This window comes from Theobroma cacao, chromosome 9 (genome assembly GCF_000208745.1).
Source record: "Theobroma cacao cultivar B97-61/B2 chromosome 9, Criollo_cocoa_genome_V2, whole genome shotgun sequence".
Classification (NCBI taxonomy): Eukaryota; Viridiplantae; Streptophyta; class Magnoliopsida; order Malvales; family Malvaceae; genus Theobroma; species Theobroma cacao.
Genome location: NC_030858.1, coordinates 5,906,663 through 5,929,827, shown reverse-complemented (window position 1 = coordinate 5,929,827; position 23,165 = coordinate 5,906,663). Strand labels below are relative to the sequence as shown.

The window sequence follows — 23,165 nt, the reverse complement described above, 5'->3', positions numbered from 1 at the left end:
AGGTCAAGATCACTGAGCATACATTTGAGTTGAGACATACATGCATGCGTATATTTGCTTATGCAAACTCTGATTTTACTTTTGTATCTAACTTTTATCAAAGAAAAAAGTTATTTCTTAGTACATTTCCATATTCTGTTATGCTTCAGCTCAGAAGCAGAACCAGGAATCTCTCAAACCTGGCATGAGGCTCAAAAGAAAAAGCTTCTTGAACATACATTACTGTTTTACCGCTAGAACCCAATAAGTGGAAAATTAAACGTAAAACAAAGTAAAGTTAGAGTACAAGCTTGACCTACAATTTTTACATTCCCGAGAGATGACAATTTATGGGTTTAAATCATCGACTTTGACTAGGATCAAAACCGTGAACGAAATATTAACATGTATTGATTTTGATTTCAATGAAATAAAAATAATAAAAAAAAAAGTTATTAGCTAGGTTAGAAAGCAATCCCACCAGATAAAACTTCCCTAAAAACTTAGTTAATATGTAATATGAACAATAATCAGAAGTTGGAAACGAGAAAAGTAATTGAATTTGCGTGGGGGCAAAATTAAAGGTTTCTTTCTCTTAAAATTGTAGTAGTTACATATTACAACCATGGAAGTTTTTAAGGATTTCAGCCCATTGTAAATCCGTCTCTGATACTAAGTATGATTTACATTCCTCATCGTTTGGGCACTTTACAAACTTGGCAGGTTTTCTGCCCAGTTCAAGCTTTTTCTGTATGCTAAAGGTAGGAAAGAGCATCTCTGTGCATCTCCAACACTTTTGGTATCCTCCTGAGCGGCAGGCAACAAGCAAATATCTGTTGAAACGATGACAAAATAATTAAAACTTCCTAGTATAATAAACGCGAACTTCAAACAAGTTTATGGTGCTAAAACATTGATGCAGGCTTAAAATGTCAAACAGGCAAATCACATCGGAAGACACAACTTGAACCCTAAACAGTGAACAATCTGTTAAATGCAAAATCCAGGCAAAGAAATGCACTCTAAGCCTATTGGACTTAAAAAGTCCAATAATTCTGGACCTTACAAGAAAAAAAGAGAGCTCTTGTCTGGTTTAGAATAGAGTTATAAAATTCCAAAAGTTTGGAATTTAAGCTTTAATAAGAATCTTAGACCCTTGCTCACTTGAGCAAATTTTAAGGTTTTAGACTACTGAAAAACTCTTATCCTAGTTTGCTGGGGAAATCAGTCATACACTTCCAGCTGGGGAAAAATTCCAAATCACACAAACAGAAAGTGGGTTTGTCTAAATCTAATTGAAAGATCAAAATCAACAAGAACATGAATCTCCAAATTTTTACCATTATGCAAAAGGCAAGGTTCTTTTATCCAGTCACCTACTAAATCAGGCGAAAGAAAACCCAGAAAGTCCTGGAATCCTTTATTATGCTACCAATCCAAGCCCGAAAATATGAATGTAATGTTGCGATGGCCATAGGAATAAGAATGTAATACAACCTTAAGCATATCTATGTTATTGCTAAGAAAATGTGCATAAATTAATAAAAGTACAATTGGCTAGACCAGTACAGTACTAACATGGTAACTAATTTCAGGTGCCCCCACCCCATAAGTCAGTACACAAGTGACAAAGTCCATAGTTGAGCCCCAATGGATTTGAATTTTGAATATATAGGATTATTTTGCAACAGAGTGTCAGATAATAAAGATGCAGTTACAGACATGAACGATATTCAATCATAGGCTTTTTGGTAATAAAAATTCACAATTTGAAACAAAAAATATTATCTGCTGATCTCTTTGCAGGTTCAAAGCTATATCGTGCAATTATCACTCCGCAGTATTATAAGATGTTACATTTCAAGATCATACAGTCCACCACAACAAAATTCCTTTCAGGCATTGTACCAGATAAATAAGCAACTATTTTCAGGTGTCCAGAAAACATCCAGACATGGCAACTAGTGCAATAAATATATAAATAGACAACCATGATGTAACATAATCAAGGATGGAAGCAAAATCATAATGGTTATTCTATGAAAGGAAAATTTTGTTTCAAACCATCAAGTATTTGGCAGAAGGAAAGGCCCAATAAAATGAAACTCCCATGAGACTCATTAAGGATTCTAAATTTCAAGGCCACAAACCAGATCAAGATTTGATTGACATTACAAGGCTAGACCAGAATGTTTTACCTGCCTTGAACATGTAACTGCAGTGACTCCTTCCAAATACCAAACTTCAGGACACTGTCCTCCCATAGCAAATAGACGAAATATACAGATTTTTCAACCATTTATCCTGCAAAATAGATAAAAGCAAAAATCATTAGCTGGTATGGGATAAATCAAATATTTATATTAGAATTTAAATCCTTAGTAAGTTCTTATTTGAGAATTGTATGAAAATATATTGTATAAAAATAATTCTTCCAGCAGGCAATAGTGAGCCTTGATGATTTGGAGCTAAAACTAGGTTTACATCCATGGTTGAGATTTGTGGACCGTAACTTTCTTTATTGAAAATGTAAACACATGAAAAAAATACAACCTTGTATAAATTGAACCTTTTTAGTTCATTTCTAAGCTATAGAACACGATTCAATCAGTGAAATTGTCAAGTAAGGTTCACCAGGTTGCATGACAATGACATCAAAAGAGCTTTTCAAGTCAAGTTTCACAGCTTGAAAGATAATCTAACACGTCACTGGAAGACTGCTTCGAACACCAAAGATAGTTATATAGATAATATCATACACCATTAAAGAAGAAAATCATGCAAAATTAAATCACCTTTACATGGGTACTAGGAAAAGCAGTTGTACGCAAAGTTTCTTGCATTATATCTTGTGATTTTCTCTTGGGTGCACTAAGTATGAATGCAGCTTGGTCCTGTGTAGCTGCTGCTGATGTAATCCGATATCCTTTCTCCCATCTTCTATGAATTCCCTCACTTGGATAGAGGAAATCAAGTTCAACAACCTAGTCAACAAGAATAAAAACATGTAAGTGATTGTTGCAGTATCATACAATTGAGTATTATTAGACTGGAATGGGACAACCTGACTAGGATAGCCTGCATTACGGGACATGACAATGCCCCATTTGCTGCCTGCAGTGGTCATTGAGGTTACAGAGAAGCCTTCTTTCCACTTCTTATTAATCCATTTGAAAGGAAAGACATCACTAACTTTGTAGGACTGTTGCGTGTAGGGTGTACCTTTAGTTGAAATAAGGAGAAAAACAATATCAGCATTGCCAGCATGAAGCTTCACAACATCAATTGCAAGATAAAGTTCATGGAAAAGTGATTGATCAACATGATAATCATAACAGTAGAATTTTGTCTGTTTTCTCCTAATCTCAGAATTTAGCTTCATCTGAAATGCAATACTACATCAGTAACCAAAAGCTAAAGTCCAGCAATGCCAAATCCAGGATTTTACATGAGGGGTGACTAAAAGGTAATTATAAGGGTAATTATACTATATATATCAAGTTTTATACATATAATAATAAAGAGAATTAAAAATTGAGGCCGCCACCCCCTTGGCTCTGCCCCTGATGGCTAGCCTTGTCAATTTCACATTAACTCACTACACTAAAGTTACAAACTTAACCCCTATAAAACAACCCACCCTTTTGGATAATTAATAAAAACTGCAGTGAAAATAAATACTTGAAAGACAAACATGATGTCAAAAAGCTTTGATTACCCTTTGACATAACAACCAGTGCACTGCCATTGCCTGCACCAGCAACTGAAGTGATGTAGAAATTCTTGTCCCACTGTTCCATTATCCACTCCTGATCAAATAATCAGTAAGAAGGAAAAAACTTCCTTAGACTTCCTAATTAGAATAATAAAACTGAAAAGCTGACAACTGAGAATCAGTTACTTCTACCTTATGCAAAAAGATTGGTGATAACTTGAAAACCTGAGCTGTGAACCCTGTCCCTGCATCCATAACAATGGCCCACAGATTCAAAGATGAAGCTACACAGCTGATATACAAGCCATCTTCCCTTCCCTTCTCGACATGCTGGTTGAGTCTTGAATCCATAACATTGTAGTGATACCTGCAATAAATATTGCGAATTCTTGATAACAAGTGAAGAAGAATCTTATACCAAATTGACAGGAGATACCAAACTCTGAAATGAAGCAGCCATGGTTGCCCCTCATGACCTTATTGTTCTTTTTCTTCTTCATCTCTTTTTTATGCTGGTGGGTGGGTGGGGGGGGGGGGTTTGGGTTGTTTGCACAGTCTGGCTACATAACAGAGTTTCTCCGTGAAAATGGGGTTCAGTTCTAGAGACTATCATATGATAGTCTGATGACAGGAAATTCTAGCATTAGTATCCTATTGTCACTTTGCCTTCATTGAAAGTGGTCAAAAAATACATTTCCACAAGGCTATTGCCCCATTCAAATGATGTGTGAAGCATATGAAGCAGCCAAGACACAGCCATGCACTCCTAGACACATGGTCAAAGAGAGTGGCAGCTTAAACCAAATACAACATCTTTGGTTTTGAAGAGAATTTTCACCTCTGCTTCATCGAAGTTCTGGAATTATAGATTGAGATCCACTGAGAAGCTGGAGCACCAAGCCGAATTTTCTTCTTAAGCTGCTCACCATCTTCCAACTCAGCAAGTGATCTTCCCCTTTTTTGACCCGCCTGATGAATTAAGGATTCATCAAAAAATTCTAAATAAAAATATAAAATTTTGTTTTAAAAAAGTTATTGGCACAAGTTAAAATGCCAGGTAACAACCTTAATAGCTCCATCAATTTGGATAGGACGTATTGACGAAGTAAAATCTATGCTATTATGAAAAAGCGAAATGAGCTTCGAGTAATTGGGCTCTTCATCAAATTTCATATTGGTCACAATCTCAAGAAACTGTTGAAAAGGAGGAGGACATAAGTAACAAAGCATCTCAGGAGAAGTTGCCATCTTCTTTTTACAAACAAGAAATCCTTTGTTCTCCCCCTGCATCAAAGCACAACAAATTAATGACAAAAAGACAGCAATTAAGCTACAAATTTCGAATTGGACATTCAAGTTGGAAAACAGTTGAAACTTACAATGTAACCTTGCCAGGGAAGCTTTCCTCTAAGTAGAAATATCAGTGTATAAGCCAATGACTCAAGGTCATCCCTTCGACTCCCTGTCCTACCCAAATGAGCGTGTACACTTGCATAACGTACAGTTCCCCTAAAACAAACAAAATAAAAATAAATTCAAAGTGGCAATCTGAAGATTCAAAATCTTGTGTTCCTTCAGTCTGAAAAGTAAGTGCAGGCAAATAGGCTGGGAAAATTATGCTAGCTATTCAATAAAATCTATAAGCATATATATCCATAGAAAAAAAAAATAAAATAAAAATGGGAGTTTTCTGACAAATGTTCATCTTCAAAACATAGCAGCCTTAGTACTTAGAGTCAGTCACCTAAAGACATCAGGCTTTTGGTCATAATCAACATGACGTCCAGAAGCTGTCTCCTTCCATCTTGAAGCTGAAAAAGGTCAAAGAACTGAATTATAAGCCATTCCAAAAATAATATGCTATAAAATAGTATACATCTCCAAGATGTAAAGAAATGAAAGCAGCTATACCCAAACCAAGATCAATTAGATATAACTTCTTCTCATTCGAGGTCCCAGGCTGGCCAAGCAAAAAGTTCTCGGGCTTAACATCTCCATGTACAAAACTGAAGTGGAGAAAAGAAATGTGGACAAAATACAACAGGCAGTAAAAGAAGTGAGGAAAAAAAATGGAATGTAACAATTTCAAAGTACCCTTTGTGATGAAGCTGCTCAAGAATTGATATTGCCTCCACTGCTATACAAGCAACCATCTCTTCAGTCAGCCTATACCCAAAGCAACAACAATAGTAACAACAAGGTTTTAGATACAAAATATTCAAAGTATACCATTTTAGGAAAACTGATGATAATGTAAAAAAATGAGGGGGGAAAGAGAGAATAATAGTTCCGTACATCTGGTTGCTTGAGTTCCAAACATCCCATAAACTTGGACCCAGCATATCCATGACCTAGATTCACAAGATTCCCAGAAACATCAATAAAAACTCTTTTTTTCCCTTTTTTCAAAAATACAACAGTGAAGTTGACATTCTATACTAAAGGAACTCACTAGAATGTAGTAGTCTCCTAGTTGACCTTTGTAATGAACCAAGGGAAGTCCATAACAACCATTGAGAGTGCTGAATGATAATTTCGAGACAGGAAAATAAATTAGCTCATAATATTCAAAGTTCAAATGACTGAAAGAACAAAATCTGCATACCTATACACTTGCCACTCATAAGGAGGACCAGAACTACATCCTTTACCATTTCGATGTTCAAATTTCAAAGCAACCTACAAAATGTAACAGGATAATGGCATTAGTAACAGAATTAACTTCCCATGAATTTTGTTCAGCTTCACTGGAGCTGCAAGTGAAACAGAACCTCAAAGGCATCAGGCCCACTGCACCCTGTGCCACCAGAGATCCTTCTTCCAACATAAACTTGTCCAAAACCCCCTTTGCCCAGCTTTCTATCTAACTTGTACACAGGGGAGTTACCAAGCTGAACCTGTCAAAAGAGAAGCATATGGAACATTTAGTAGAAATCACTTGAAAAAGAGGCTTGGCATGAAATTTGATGATGAAACATATGTGTAAGTTGTCGGATTTGACCATATACAACACTTATAAAATCATGCATAACCAGAAAGACAGTTATTGTGCCTCTTCTTTTTCTTGATAAGGGAAGTGGGAATGTTGACGCAGTTCCTTAGGTCTGTCTGGTCATTTACCTCAAACAGTCTGACATCCCCACCCACTAACACAAGGCTCTTAATCCATTATCACTCCATTATAACAACTAAAAGGCAGATTAACAGCGAAGAAAATTAGTACCCTTTCAGGAAGTGAACTAGTGCTTCCTTCTTCCTCGACAGCAACCAGTCTTTCTGCACTTTTCTCAACTACCTGCCTCACTGGCAAGTTTAATCCAGTGCAACCCCTGCCACAGGCAGCAGGACCAACAAGCTTGCCATTGTCATCTTGATTCATTGCTCTGCGCCCTCTACCTCTACCTCTACTAGCTATGATGGATTTACACAAGAAAACAGCAGGTAAAGTGGATTGATTTGAAACATAAAAGATTTAAAGATAAAACTTAAAAGAGTTATTACCAGCACCACGCCGAGCAGTTGGAACTAAGGCAGCAGGGCTCTCCTGGTTGTCATTGATCCTCTTTGATCGTCTAATTCCACCTCTCAAATCTGGCATTCTTTTCCCATGCAAAAAAGAAACCTCCTCCTATCAAACCATTATTCACAATATTTTCTTTAATCATCAAAACACCCCTTAGCTAAAAACTACAAATTTTCAACCAAAGTATCTCAAACCCACAGAAAGCAAGCGACATATATGTTAATGGGTAAACATATAGTCTAGAAACAACAATCCCACAAAATGGGAATTCATAACATAGTGTAAAATTCATAATCCATTTCAATTTTATTGCAACCTAACACATTCTACTTCAACAATTATACATCACAAAGACAGAACTCAAGTGACAAGTAACCATAGTTAAATTGCATGATTATAACATCAAGAACTAAGTGTAAAGCATCATCTAAGTAAAAATGCACTGCAATATCATATTCATCCAAGCTGCAAAAACCACACTCTGATCATCATTACAAAAACCAGAAATAAACATTGATCTTTTAGCTAGGCAAAAAACACACTTAACTCAAAACTGAATCCAAATCAGTTCTAAACACAAAAATATCATCGAAAATCCAAACAGCAATCACTTTCCTAAATATAGTTTCAAGCTTTACAAATCAGTTTTCATTTTTATTTTAGTTTCAAACTCCAACAAATTTCAGCATCGGCCCCAAACAAAAAACCGATCAAACAAACCTCAATTTGGATATTCACAAAACAGACGATCATCCAAAAACTGACCCTAAAACAATAAAAAAATCACAAATTTTCTATTAAAAAAGCACAAAAAATCAATACCCAGAAACCGATTGCCATAAAACAATGCACCCAAGAAACAAAAACATTACAACATACCCAAATCGATTTGCCTCTTTTACTGGGTTTTCTTTATCGTTTTTTTTGCCTTTGTTTCAACAAAGCCAAAAGACAAGCAGATAAAACGGAGCGATACGATATATACCTTTTTATTAGAAGAAGAAGAAATTAGAATGACGCAAACTAATCACGTGCTTTAAAAAGCTTGGGGCATGAAAAAAAATTTTGAAGAGTAAATGGAAAAACTAATGCGATCGAAATTTTTTTTTTTTAAATGGAAAGACAGAAATGACGGTGGGTGACTTGAAGCCAGAAAAAGAGAGAAAGAAGAAGGCAAAGGCATGGACATGGAAGAGGCAGTGCCCACGACTTACAACGTAGGATGCCATTATGGAGTTACGTGGAAGGAGCTGATTGGCTTGCATTTGCTTATTATGGGTTGGTGGAGTAGTGTATCTTCCCCTATCAGTACAAGGATAAAGCTAATCTTTTATTTGAGATCATTTTTTCTAACATGGATTTTCAGCTTTTTTTTTTTTTAATATAGTGTCCTATTAAAAATAGTTATAACAAAATTTTGAGGAATTTTGAAATTAAATTTTATTTAGTTGCATTCTTTTAGTTTAATCAAACTAAAATTTATAATTCTCTTTGTATATATATTCAGTTGGGCTTGATAATGGTATGAAGCCCGAAAAAGTTTAATGGTAACCTTGAACCATTTTGTAGTTGTTCTGCCTTTTTCACTAGTCTATATTATCAATTACAAAGAGATAAATATATTGCTAATAAAAAAAAGGATGTGTCTATTAGATAAATTATTAGAAATTAAAATTTTATACGATTTAATTTAAAAGTCGATGAGATAGAGTCTTTGAATGAGCAGAGCAGCGGGGATGAAGGTTATTGAGTTAGGAAAAGAGCAAAAAATAAACTTTTGAATTAATTTTGGATAAATTTATGGGTTACTAGATATGAAAAGTTTGTAACTCGTTACTCACTTTGTTGGAAAGAAGTCTGAATATGGTGATATGCCTAATGTTGTTTCATTTCTCAAAAACGATATATAAAATGCTAGACCGACCTTTGGACAATTAAAACAACTTTCGCATAATACATTCTGAGTTCTTACATTTGTCGTTTTTCATGCTAGTATTTGTTGCAGGGTCTTTATTTCAAAATAAATCTTATTACTATTAATTTATTGTTATAATTGAAAATTTATAATCAACTTGTTTTTTTTAGATATTCATGCTTTTATACAGGGCGGAGGGAGACTTCAGTTTTTAGATTTTTTTTATTATCATATATATAAAATTTAAGATATTTTTGTCATCATTAATTAAATCAAATAATTTTTTTTGAAATAATGGTAAGTTTTAGATGACATTTGGTACTTTATAATGTATTATGATTACAGATAATGTGATTGTATGTAAGATAACGTTTGGTACTTTACAATACAATGTGATTACAAGTAATTGCATATAATTAAAAGTAATGCAATTGCAAAGAAAATAACAATATAGTGTTTGGTATACAAGCAAAATAATTTTAAAATATAGAGAAAATAATATTACAACGTTTGATTTATAAGTATTTTGTTATAAATGTAATATTAATTTTCAAAATTACCCTTATTTATTAAAATGTAAGTTTAATATACTTGCTGGTTAGACATTTTTTTTCTTTTATAAATTTTTTGGAGGAAAACCTTTTTTTTAAATTAATCAAACAATTATCATTAATGAAATTAGAAAAACCTTTCATCAAATTGAAAAAACTCTTTCTCTTTTTTTTAATCAATTAAACTGTTATCATACATCAAATTAAAAAAGCCCTTTCTCCTATTCTTTTTATCTTAAATCAATCAAACAATTTTTTTCTTTTTTTTTTTCTTCAAACCAAATAACTACTAACATGTATTGGACTATATGATTTTTTTTTATGAATTAATCAAACAATTATCATTCATCACATTAGAAAAACCATTTTTCTTATTCTCCTTTTCCATGAACCAATTAAACAAATTTTGTTATAATTTTTTCTTTCCAAACCAAATAACTATTAATATGTATCATAGGATTTGGCTTTAGCATATATTTTCCTGTAACTAGATTGATGTAAGTTTGAACACTTGGCATAATTATGTAAAAAATACATTGTGTAACAATTTTGCAATACGTAATGTGAAAATTTAATGTTAATTTTTTCTATTTTATATCTATTTGTATTAGTGAATCTGAAAATTATATTTAAATTGTTAAAGAATTTTATATTATAAATTTTTTTTTGAAATAAAATATGAATTCATTATCATCACTAAATAAAAACAACTGACAAATATATTTTGAAACAACATTTTCAATAAACATTCTTCTCAACACTGCTAATCTCCTTCGACCAAGCTTCCAGCCTCTTTAATGATAGCTTGTTAAAAATCCTCCGGCATTTGAGAAAATATTGAACCAGGCAATCGCTTCCTCTCTAATTTCTTTTGCCTTTTTAGCTATCATGTGCGCTACTTCATTACCTTCTCTTGAGCAATGGAGGATATCAACACAATTAATACTCTCCATCAAATTGAGGCAATCTTCTACAATATGACTCAGAATACCAGACAAATGTCTTCCTTTTATCCATTCAACCACCATCTTACAATCCATTTCAATTTCCTTAACCATGATATTCTCCCTTTGGCAGCAGCGAAGAGACCAAGCTAAAGCAGACAATTCAGCTTCCTCCACCGATTGACCCATAACCATTCTTCTTACTCCAGCCAATTCAACTTCTCCTATTGCATTCCTAACAATAAATCCAACTCCCATCCGCCTTACACTTGAAAGCTCAAAAATAGAGGCATCCACATTTAATTTGCTCTCAACCGGAGCTCTCCATTCACATGTTCGATTAATCTGCAAGATCCTCCTTCTTGACCTTACTCCCTTAACAAGCCTGTCTTGCTCTAATAAATTGCCAGCTAACTCAATAATTTGCAATGGCTCAAAGCTCTTTCCTTGAAAAATCTTCAGATTTTGAACTTTCCATAAAGCCCATAAGATACATCCAATTTCTTCAATCTCTTCATTCTCCATCATTTGGAAAAAATATAAAACATCCAATCTTGTGCAGAAGAGAACAACACCTCTATGTTAGTAAAACCCCACTTAGAAAAATGCCAAACTGCTCTTGCTAATGGACAGCAACAAAGACAGTGGAAATCAGTTTCCAGCTCATTGTCACAAGAAGGGCAATTGTTTTCAGATATGATGCTCCTATAAATTAAGGCTTGGCGGGTTGGGAGAATACCATTTAAAGTCTTCCACAAAAATAAAATAACCTTCCCTGGTAATTCCAGATGCCATATTCTTTTCCAGAAAGCCATCATATTACAACTTGAACTCTCCGCTACCTGCAAGTCCAATAAAGATTGAGCCATTCTATACCCAGATTTCACTGAGTAGTGACCATGCCTGTTAAAGAACCACACTTGCTTGTCATTGGGATGCCTGTAGCTCAAAGGAATGGACAAAATCAGTTCACGTTCATAAGTAGGAAAAATCTCTGTTATTTTCACATCATTCCATGTCATGGTCCTTTGATCGATCAACTCCGATACCTTCATCTTTCATCAATCAATTGATTAGGAAAAGATAGAAGCCTAGGAGATTCATACGGAATCCAAACATCATGTAAGACACTAATACTCTGTCCATCTCCTACCCTCCAAATTGTAATCAGCTGTTGGCTTTCCCGAATGCTTCTCCATAAGTAGCTTGGGTTAGTACCAATTAGAGCATTCAAAAAATCAGTTGTGGGGAAGTATCTTTCTTTGAGCACTTTGTAGGCAAGTGTGGGCACTTGCAACTGAAGTTTCCATCCTTGTTTCGCAAGCATGGCTAGATTGAAGCTTTTTGTATCCCGAAATCCCATTTCGTCTAAAAATTTTGATACACACATAGATTTTCAATTCTTCCAATGGATTTTTTGAGTCGTATTATTTCTACCCCACCAAAATTGTGCAATAACCGAATCAATATCATGACACAAAGAATTCAAAATTTTGAAACAGTTCATACAAAAGGCTGGAATTGCTTGCGCCACGGATTTAATAAGAATTTCTCTTCCCGCTGCTGATGGCATTTTGTTTTTCCAATTAGAAATGCGTTTAACAACCCTTTCTTTGAGGAAACGGAACATCTGTTTTTTGGACCCTCCTGCAACTAAAGGCATACCCAAGTACATTCCTCCCCATTGAGCTTCATTGATACCAAGAATTTGACTTGCCATTACTGTTTCCTCAGTTGGGGTGTTTCTGCTAAAAAGCAAGCCTGATTTGTCCTTGTTAATTTTCTGTCCTAAAGCAGCTTCATATTTTTCAAAAATTCCTTTCAATACTTGTATTTCTTGCCTTTTGACCTTTCCAAAAATCATACTATCATCAGCAAACAATAGGTGGGTGATATTTGACCCTCTACGGCATATCTTCAATCTTGAGATGATGTTTGTCTCCTGTGACCAGTTTATAAGGCCAAAAAGAGCTTCAGACATGATAACGAAGAGAAAAGGAGAAAGAGGATCTCCTTGACGTAAACCTCTTGATGGAACAAAACTCTGTCCTGGTACCCCATTGATTAAAACCGAGTAAGACATAGTTGAAATGCATCTCCAAATCATATCCAAAAACTTTCCTTCAAAGCTCATCTTTCACATAATGCCTTTAACACAGTTCCACTCCACTCTATTATAAGCCCTACTCATATCAAGTTTAAGAGCAAAATTGCCAACTTTCCCCAATCTCTTGTTATGTAAACTGTGAATGATTTCCTGGGCCGCAATGACATTGTCTGCTAATGGCCGTCCTTGAACAAACGCGCTCTGATTTTCTGAAATGATTGAAGGCAGAAAAGGTTTTAATCTGTTTAAGAACTTTGGAGGCTATTTTGTAGAGGGTGTTACACAGACTGATTGGCCGAAATTGGGTCACTGACTCCGGTTGTTTGACTTTTGGAATCAAGACAATATGTGTGTGGTTAAAGTTCAGATCCTGTGTCCTTCCTTCCAAAACTCAACAAAATATTTATAAACATCATTGCCAATATTTCCCAAAATTTTTGACAAAATATGGCAGGGAATCCGTCAGGTCCAAGAGCGTTACTGGGATACATTTGGAACAGAGCAATTCTTACCTCTTCTTTCGTAATCTCTTCATTTAGCTATCCATTCATCTCAAAGCGTAACCTTCGATTTAATTTTATTTTAAAAGTGATTAATTTTTGCTTTGAATTGAATCATTAACTCGATACATGAACTTGTATAATTACCCTTTAATCATTCTTCGTTCAAAACCTTGAATTCATCACTACTTTTATTAGTATTAATTTTTTTATTTATTTTTAATTATAATATTTAAAATGATTATAATTTAGATATATATTAAATAAATAATATTGAGTCAAGTAAATCACTATTTAATGAGAGCGATTTAATAGAATTAAAATTCTTATATATGTATAAGATAAATTTTATCACTATGAATTTATAATTGTTATTGAAAATATAATCAATAATATTTATTTAAAATGAACAAAGTTTATTGTGTGTATTAATTTTTTTTACATATAAATAGATAGAACTTATTTGAATAATTTAAAAGTCTTTTTTAGATATTATATCATATAGTTATTCATTGGATGAGATTTACAATACACCAACGGAAAAAAACCAAAATCTCCCACTGAATCCATAGAGGGAATACATATATTATACATTGTCATTGGATAAATATTATACTTTGAATATGAATATTTATGAAAAGAAATTTAAAATTGTAAGAGTTTATATTTGATATATTATCAGTGTATAAATTCTATACACTTATAATAAATCACATATCATCACTTCATCAGTGAAAAATTTAAAATTTTTAAAAAAATTTAAAATAAAAAATTTAATCCCAATGAACTTTAAGTGTTTTTTTCCTAAAATTTCTATAATGATTTTCTTTTTCTTCAAATAATGGAATTTTTGGGGATCGGTATATTTAGTGTCTCTTGGGCTTCCTTCGCCTTTATTGATTTGGTTTTTTTTTTAATGTTTCGTATGGATCTTTTATATTTATCAAAATAAAAAAAGTTGTATTATCTCATTAAAAATTAAATTAAGTTATGTATTATTTTGAATGACTTCTAAAATTTTTTAGTTGTCATTATCGAGGTGGTAGAGTATGATTCACTATACTCGTATAAGATTTATTCACTGCAAAGGAATTAATATTTGCTTAAAGACTTATAAATTGTTAATTTTGTTATGAAGTATCAATTTTTTTGGTCGATTAACCATACATAGTATCAAATATAAACTTTATTGAATGAGATTTACAATAGAGAGATGGAAAAAAAATATAAAATTCGCTGCAATTTCTGTCGCTGAATTCATGGAGAAAATACAAAAAGAAAAAGTAATATATGAATAAAAATCAATGGATGAGGTAGGTAATTGCCAGGGCAACTAGGAGGAGCATGTAAGCAATTCCTTGATCAACCGCGGTACCATCGTTTGGTAAAGCAGGAGCAGGTGCAGGAGAAGAACCCATGCTTTGCCCGTAACTGAGTTGCAAAAGTGCGAAGAACAGGAAACCAATAACTGGAAGAACAGGAAACCTCATCGAACGCATCTTCAAACTAACTAAAGAAAACAAGCAAGACAGTTCCTGGGTGTTTTTCCTTTTTAACAGGGGAAGGGAGAGACGGAAGAAATTAACAGAGCAGAAAGGAAGGTTGTCTTGCGAGGAGATGTTGGAGACGAATTGATGATATATATAGTGGGAGTTTTCCGTGGTATAGGCAATTTCCTGGAAGGGCGATGTATTGGGAACTAATGTGGTCTTTTCCAGACGCGTCCACAGACACTAGAATTTTTGACCCGGTTGGCGGCTACGCTAACATTGAATAGCGTACGTAAAGTGTCATGGTGCCATTGGCTGGCCTGATTTCTTTTACTCCCCTCGTGCCCTTTTATGTTTCGTTTACTCCTTTTTCTCCACAAATATATATATATATATATATATATATATATTATATAGTATATATATATATATAACCANGGAAGAAATAAAATAAATAAATAGTGAAATAATAATATAAGTATAAAATATATATATATATATATCACCATTTTGGCCAGCAGTGTACTGTACAAGGGTTTGATCAGGGATATTTTCCTTGCAAGTGAAAAAATGGAAGTAGATAGACATGTTTACAGTTGGCATTTGATTACGTGTGCATTGGTGTAATACAAAATAGTGTAAAAAAAAAGGTTTGGTCATGGAAAAAAGAATTGATGCTTAAAGAAGAGAATTTATGCTGGCACCATGCCAGCTTAACATTTCCACTGATATTCTGCTTGGAATCATTACCAGATTTTAGAAAATAATTGCATATCTTGGGTAATTTACGCATGTAATGAATGATGATCTTATTACATGATAGACAATTCAAAGTTTTTCTTTTATTACAATAAATAATAAAAGTAGGAGCAACTGTCAACTATACCACACCAGCGGTCCTTGTCAGTTTGGGCACACCGAACATTTCAAATTAGAAGGTCAAATTTGTTTGCTTTGATTTAGAATGGTTTTACACATGGATGGAAAACGACAATTGACTTTTATATTTATCAAAGTCATCATCAATTGCAACATTTACTTTAAAAAAAAATTGAAAAATACCATATGTATTTGTTAATAAAAAGAAGTACAGGTATAGCTAGTAGATTGGGTTGCAATCAAGGATGCCTTGCCATGTAGCCTATATGGCTTCTGGAAATTGACTGATAGAACCATAATAGAGAGTTCAGGAATTCAATTTGCTTTCATTGCGTACGGACGAATAAGATGTTGCCTAGCTAATGCTTGATTTTGCTGTTAATCAGCTAGATTAGGCAGTTGACTAATGTTCTAAGTTTCATCTTATTATGCTAATATACATTTATTTTTGGGGTGAACACTTGATGATTAGTAACAAATAAAGCAAGGTGTTACTCCCCAACATTCCATCAAAGATGTTGGTATTACACAAAATTGGTTTTGACATGATTTGTTATTTTTGGTTTTATTTATTTATTTGAGTAAAATATTTTCACTCTCTAACTTTTAATGATAATTTTACATGAATCTATTAGTTTTTGAAGTGGACAATAAGTCTACGCAATATTGTAGACCAAGGTAATGCTCCAATGGAGAAAAAGCATATAAATATCATTGGGCATGTACCAAAATTGAATGGTACAAAAGGAGGGCATGCATTACTTCAGAGAAGAAAAACACCCACAATTGAACAAGCCCATTTGGCCGACACAGAGATGCCAGCCAGCCCCTAGAAGAAGTGAGACATTTGCTCCTTGTTGAAGCCTAACATTGCTTTGCAACCTTGGGTTCATGGAAATCCGCAGCCATGTAAATCAAAATCCCAGCAGAAGCTGAATTGAAAACCCCTTCAACAATTAGTGCAGTTGGGCTGTTGTCATTGTAGAAATTGCAATTCCCAATGCCATTGTTAGGGACAGAGACTTGAATTGTGCTAGTTCAAGAGAAACTGAGTCTTCTTCTTCCTTTATTTGTTCTTTCTTTGCGGCTTTTGATTATAATTCTACATTTTTCCTTCATAAAATTAAAGAAGCCACAAGGGACGGGCCAGAAAGAAATCTCTCTTCTTTCCTCCACATTGCTTTTGCTTTCCATTGCCTTGTTAACAACAGAGGTAAATCCAAGAGCTTGTACCAAGTCACCAAATAGGAAACCAGGAACCAGGTCAAATTAAAACGACTTGCAATTTCGTACTGCAAAATGCAGACGGGGTAATGGGCCTTCGTTCTCTTAGGCTGAAAAGCCTGATAAAGCTTAATTCTAGTAACTTTTCTTATGTATAAGATAAAGGGCCTCATGCCCAAATCTCAAGAGCAACTAAACAAGCTGAACTAACATGAATGAGGATCTTGGCCGCCTGATGGCATATTTTCTTCGACTGTAATAGGTAGGCCATACTGATTATATTATATAAATCAAAAAACAATTTTTTATTTATTATATATTGATTTTAAGTTGGATATCAATTTAAAATTTTAATTTGGTATTAAAATAGGCTTTGACTCTATTTGTTGATTGCTTTATGAATTTAACTGTGATTCATATCACGTGATAGATCCATTATCTTTACATGTGAAGAAAAATATTAAAATAATAATAAAAAATCTCATATCTATTAAGTTAAGAGTATCTTAAACATATAAATATAATAAGAATCTCTTTATATGTTTGTCAATTGGTTTAAAGTTGAATATCGATTTAAAAATTCAATAAAAGATTTTATTTTCTCTCTTTTATTTGCTCAAAAAGAGATATGGTTGATTGTTATTTTAACTGCAAGATAATACTATTATTAAACTAAATAAGTAGTATAAATCACTAAGAAATACTGGAATCATGTATATCAGTATTTGAGAATAACGTTTCCAGTTATTATCTTTAATGGATGGAAGACTTGTCCGTTGTCACCTACTAGGAGTAGTAGTAGTAGTATAACAACAATTCTAGAGGGACCGAGAGATGCAGATGGGACTTTGAAAATTCTTCTGAAGTGATTGCCTTGTCCATTAGATATGGTAGTCCCAAAAACAGCCTACTATGCTTTCCCTGGTACGTGCCAAAAACAACCTTCCGCCTTACTACATTACTACTTTTACCCAATTACACGCAGTGTTTCCAGTAGTATGGTGACAAAAAGGCATTGTCGTTTGCTAAAATCCAAGAAGAAATGTGCTTTTGACGAGGATAGGACTAGGAAAAGCGTCAGCATCAGCTCAACCATTGTTCTTCACACTCGTAATTTCCACATGACAACAGCCCCTGTTAAAAAGCCAAGCCTAATTTCAGCTTCCGCCTAACCAAACTTTATCCCGCGTGGAAAAACATGTGCAAGCTTAACTTAAGCAATCACCATTTACCGAACAAAGGAAGTTTCAAAAAGTGACTAACTAAAGTGACCTGATCAGAGTCGTAATCTAAGTCATGCAGGCATTAGGAGAGAGACTTTATAATCTGTCAGGACAGAACCGTTGAGGTGCTGCCACGTTTGACATAGGAGGCCGTGGCAGCACCTGATTTTGAACTGGAATCATTGAGGGCAAGTATCTGTTTGTTAGGCCATGTTTTGGACTAGTGGGCATATGAGCAGCTGCTGCTTTTGGACGGATCTAAAATAAGCACCTAGTCGAAGCTTTGAAGATAAAGCAAAAGCTTTCTGGAATCAATCAAAAACGCTTTATGCTCAAAACTTTCCTTGCCCACCTCTCCTTATTCCTTACTTTCCTTCCATCATATAATCTCACCGGTGCCTAGATTCTTTGCTTTTTAAGCTCTGCTCACACAGCAGCAACATAATACCACCCAGAGTGAGAGGTAGAAGGGAGAGAAGGGGCAAAAAGAAGAAAGGAGAAACAAATGTGCTATACAAGCGTTCCTTCCGTTGGTAAACAGGGCTTGGTGGCGCAACGCAGATGGTTCGTTTTGCAGGCATCAATGATGGCTGCTGCGCGTCATGCACCAAGAGCTGGGGTGGCAAGAGAGACTGGTGGAGCTGGCTCGACCTCGATGAAGCAGTGTTTGTGTTCACCTACGAAGCACCCGGGGTCGTTTAGGTGTAGGCATCACCATGGGGAATATGTGTGGGGTGGTCGATTCATCAGCAAGAAATGATCGTACCACTGCGCGGAGGACGTCTAGGTTGGTCGATTTGTAACAAAAGAATGACCAGTAGTTTTAGTTGAAGGTCTAAAATCATTGTACAAAGGAACCAATGATTTGAACACTTCTATAACTATATGGACGGCCTCCTCTTCTTAGATTCTTCATTTGTTTTATTTCCTTGTGAATTTACAAACAAAATATACAGGTTGATTGGTCAATTCTGCAAACCTGTATCTGTTTTCTCAAAATTTCTTACCCCATTATAGCTTTTGCCCACGATACCTGCACCTCCCTAACCTTTTCTTCGGTAACCCCCTTTCCCCTTCCCTTCTGTCCCTCTTATCTTAGATAAAGCTGAATATGCCATGCCACAATGATAGGACGGGGGGTTTTGCAGATGTTTAATATTGGAATTCAGTATCGAAAAAAGAAAACTGTAGAAATCAGGGTAATGAGCTTCAGTTTTACCATCTTCGTAGATTGACCACCCACCCTTAAATAAGTTGATAACCTTAGCATGGCCTAACAATTTTACCCTTCCATGTGAACATTAAAGTGCAAAGATTGAACTTCTTCCGCCCTGTTGGCCATATTCAATTGTACAAAAGTAAAAACGAAAACAATCGACACCCACCAAACTCTTCATGACGAGAATTGATAAATTAACAATGAATAGCAGCAGCAAGAGGATTTCCTTTTTGTCCTTATTCAGCTTAAAAGAATATAACTACTGATCAGCAGTATGGCCTGTCTGTGCAGTTAAGAGCAACCTGGAATGTAAATTAAATTTCACATAGAACTCAAATCTAGGCAACCTCATCCGTGTAAATCTTAATAAATGATATATGTAAGATACAGGAAAAAAAAAATAATGGCTTCCTTTCTTAGTTGAATAAACCGTTTTCATCCAATCATTAGTTTACAACTGCTAGTTAATATGCACCAACTAACCAAACTAGGATCACTTACATTAACATGTACAATATAACCAAAGGGCTGACAAAATCACCCAGCATCCAATTCTGTCCACTTCTAGTACATATATGGGCTGAAAAGGTAGATCAGAGCATTGTCCACCACATTACTGTAAAACACAAAACCAATTCATGGGTTATGATTAAAAATGTAAAATATATACTACTATATTTTATGAAAAACATGACTACAGGGATTAAAAAAGTCTTCTTATATTGATAGCAGGAAGCAATCTCAAACCAGTCCTTAGCAAGTAAAGGAAGAAAAAAATGGGTTGAGGGATCTTGATGTTCCACATTACACTAGTTTCAGTTCACATGGAACATCAGAAACCACAGAATAACGCATAGAAGGAGGAGCAACCTGCTTTCCTAACTTCTTTTCCCCTCTTTTTAAAACAGAAAAAAAAATGTTTTGAAACTTTTCCTGCACCATGATAATGGGTGTGCCAATGATACAAAAGCAAATTTTAATCCAGCTTATCAAGTTCCCAATTCTCTCAAATTGATCATGACCCCCAAATTATAATTTATGTTGGCATATAATGTCAATGAGCAAGCAATGTCCAAATCAGAATAGTTGATCATTTTGTCTGAAAGCACATTAGCACACGCCTAGTTCACACACTTTATCAAGCAATTCCATATATACTTCAAGTTCGTATCATCCTTGTAATGTGGTTTACAGACCTAGAGATTAACTGTAATAAAAGAGGGATAACAAAAAATGGATCCTCACCTCCGCATAGCAATCCTGACGAACAATTGTCTGGTTATTTGTATTTACATATACCTCACATGATACTTCTGCCTGAAACATCATAGAAAATTAGAAACATAAATCAAACGTAGTTGAAGCATAAAGCATTCTCATTCAGCATGCAGAATTATTTAAAACAACCATTAAAAAGGAACAGAGTGAAGAATTCCGGAAAATAAGCACATTTTAACTTTATTGTACCAAACAACAATCCTCAGAAAAGAAAAAGAAAAACAGGTTGGGGGGTTAGCAGGGATGCAAGGCCTTTTCCACATGTTCATAAACATAGATGAATGCTGGCTGCTAACTACGAACTTTGCATTTTCAACTAAATGCTCAAGACATATAAAGGTTTTCATATGTATTACGCATATTAAACAATTTCCAATAAGCATAAGCTACAATTCTGTTGGTAAGGACTGTACTATTATAAATACAATTTGTACAGAATGATGCTAATGAATCATTGAGTAGGTATCAATAACAAAAAAGAACTTTGAAGCATGGAAACACTAATCCTTTCATTGCTTCTGCTCAATTAATCAACCAACTTGTGTGCCATATCTGAGCAATTTGGGCCCAATCATAGGCTTGCTTTGTCGTTTTAGCACAATAGTTCTCCATCTCAATCTGTTTCAACACCTTCACACATCTGCTTAGCTTAGCTGTTTTCAATTAGCCATCTCAATGACCAATAAACAAAACCTGTCCCTTCCCCAGAAAAGATAAGAAAAAGTTTTCACTTTACAAAATTTCTGCTCATTCATCATAAATTATGAGCGTTAATACATTTATAGTCAAACCCAAGTAATTAAGTACCAAGATTTTCAAAGGTCTCTTTGTCACTTTTTGACACAAACAAGCATCGACTCATGTTGAACTAGTTTTAATCACTCCATAATCATGCTGTGGTTTTAGTCACAAAGCTCCAATGGTCCAGTAGTGCAGTCATCCAATACTTTTAACCAACTTATTAAATCCACTGCGAATGAAAAATTCTCTCGTGATGGTGTGATGTACCTACTTGTTTTAACTAGCCATCTACGCGTCAACTAAAATTCAAGGATTTAGCCCTGCTTCAGCTTTTTGTACCGAGTAATTAATGCTAGAGATATGATTTTATTTTAAGACAACTTTATTGAGTCCAAAACAGCATTGATCCCTTCAAATAAAAAAAACTACATCGAACAACCAAATCACTATAAATGAAACAAAGTTGACATTTTGGCCTGCATTCACAGTGTACTGCACTAGCAAGCATTCTCCAAATATGCATTGGTAAGATGTGACTGAACTGAGAACATAACTGCAACTAAAGGAAAACCTGACCCATGCGTTTGGTGTGGCTAAAATAAGGTTATTAAAAAGTGGATCATGTTTCTACTCAACCACCCATAAGACATTAGTCCCTTTTTTGGGTTGATTCATCTTCCCTGGTCAGCACTTAAAACTAAAATCCAATAAGCTAGGCTAAATAGCTAGGTTCCTTTCAAAAAGTTTCTTAACCAAGTTGGAAGAAGCACCTATCATCAGAGCTAAGTTTTAACATCGCCAATCCACCAAACAGCAATGTGCATCATCACCAATAAACTGATTAACTAAAACTCACTTGCCAGAGCAGAATAAAACTCAAATGCTAAAAAAATGAAAACGTATTTTCATCACAAAATAATACTCTTCAAACCAATTAAACTATCAAATTGAATGCAGAACCAAATTCAAGAAAACCAGTAAAAAGGGATTTTCTTTTAACGGCTAACCTTGATGGGAACTTTAAAGAGGAAAAGACCAAGATCTCCATCAACCTTAGTATTAGTATCAAAGGGAATAACCCCTTTGGCCCAATCCGCAATCAAATAAATCACATCGTGAACCACCTCAAACCCATTCAAATCAAGCGTGGCGTTCACGTAGGAGCTCCCTCTAGCTCTCACACGCCCTCCTTCCGAACTCACCACCCCAAGCTCCCTCCCTCTATACCCAACCGAAACGACAAGCTTGTCATAGTCCAAAGAAAAGAAGTCCCTGTTACGGACCCTGATGGTCAAAGAAAAAGAGAGGTCGAGGGTAAGTGCGGGCGACGAGTTGACTCGGACGTCGTTGAGTTGGAGTCGGACGAGTTGGAGAGTTGGATCGGAAGGGTACAGGAAGAATACGGCGGCGGAGAGGAGGACGACAATGCCGGTGAAGATGAGGCAACGGCGGAGACAACGGTAGTTTTGGTTCGGGCGGCTGTAATAAACTGGTAAAACGATGACGTTTTGCTGGTTAGGGTTTGAGGGGAGAGCGGCGTACGGTACGGACGAATCCCGTCCGTCCCGTTTCGACATTTTTGTTGTTATCGTTGGGGTTTGGATCTTGTTTCTGGTGGAGATTTTAGAGTGGATGGGCCGAGAGTAAGGGGTGGACGCTTCTTCAGTGTACCAGGTTGTCGTTTTATATTCGTTATAGTTACACGTCAGATGGGGCCAAGATATTTATTAATTTTTTTAGATCATTCGATTTGGTATTGGAAAATTTGTAGGAATTTTTTTTTGTTTCTTTTGCAATAATTGAGCAATAACCAACTTTAAATATATTTACCCCAAAATTTTAAGGTATAAATAATTCATTCCTTTACTAAACGCACT

General features: G+C 34.9%; 2 protein-coding genes across 8 annotated transcripts; both read right to left on the bottom strand.

Moving 5' to 3' along the window:
• Nucleotides 533–8,402, bottom strand: LOC18588620 (casein kinase I homolog 1). 7 transcript variants are annotated; one of them, XM_007013149.2, is made up of 19 exons: nt 8,203–8,402; nt 7,196–7,322; nt 6,918–7,105; nt 6,466–6,591; nt 6,300–6,373; nt 6,147–6,216; nt 5,990–6,045; nt 5,789–5,860; nt 5,606–5,700; nt 5,439–5,505; nt 5,074–5,203; nt 4,760–4,978; nt 4,533–4,663; nt 3,887–4,061; nt 3,698–3,788; nt 3,044–3,201; nt 2,775–2,963; nt 2,178–2,283; nt 533–812 (listed from the first exon to the last, which is right to left on the bottom strand). In XM_007013149.2, exons 2-18 carry the CDS (start codon nt 7,290–7,292, stop codon nt 2,224–2,226), a joined length of 1,998 nt encoding a protein of 665 aa, XP_007013211.2. In that variant the 5' UTR covers nt 7,293–7,322; nt 8,203–8,402; the 3' UTR covers nt 533–812; nt 2,178–2,223. The 7 variants fall into 7 exon arrangements, with proteins under 7 accessions (XP_007013211.2, XP_017983579.1, XP_007013206.2 ...); XM_018128090.1 differs by having other exon boundaries at nt 533–786; nt 7,196–7,293; XM_007013144.2 differs by having other exon boundaries at nt 2,182–2,283; nt 7,196–7,293.
• LOC18588615 lies at nt 19,596–22,962 on the bottom strand. Its single transcript, XM_018128185.1, has 3 exons — nt 22,296–22,962; nt 20,515–20,586; nt 19,596–19,885 (listed from the first exon to the last, which is right to left on the bottom strand). The coding sequence occupies exons 1-3, from the start codon at nt 22,863–22,865 to the stop codon at nt 19,883–19,885; spliced, it is 645 nt and encodes a 214-aa protein (XP_017983674.1). The 5' UTR covers nt 22,866–22,962; the 3' UTR covers nt 19,596–19,882.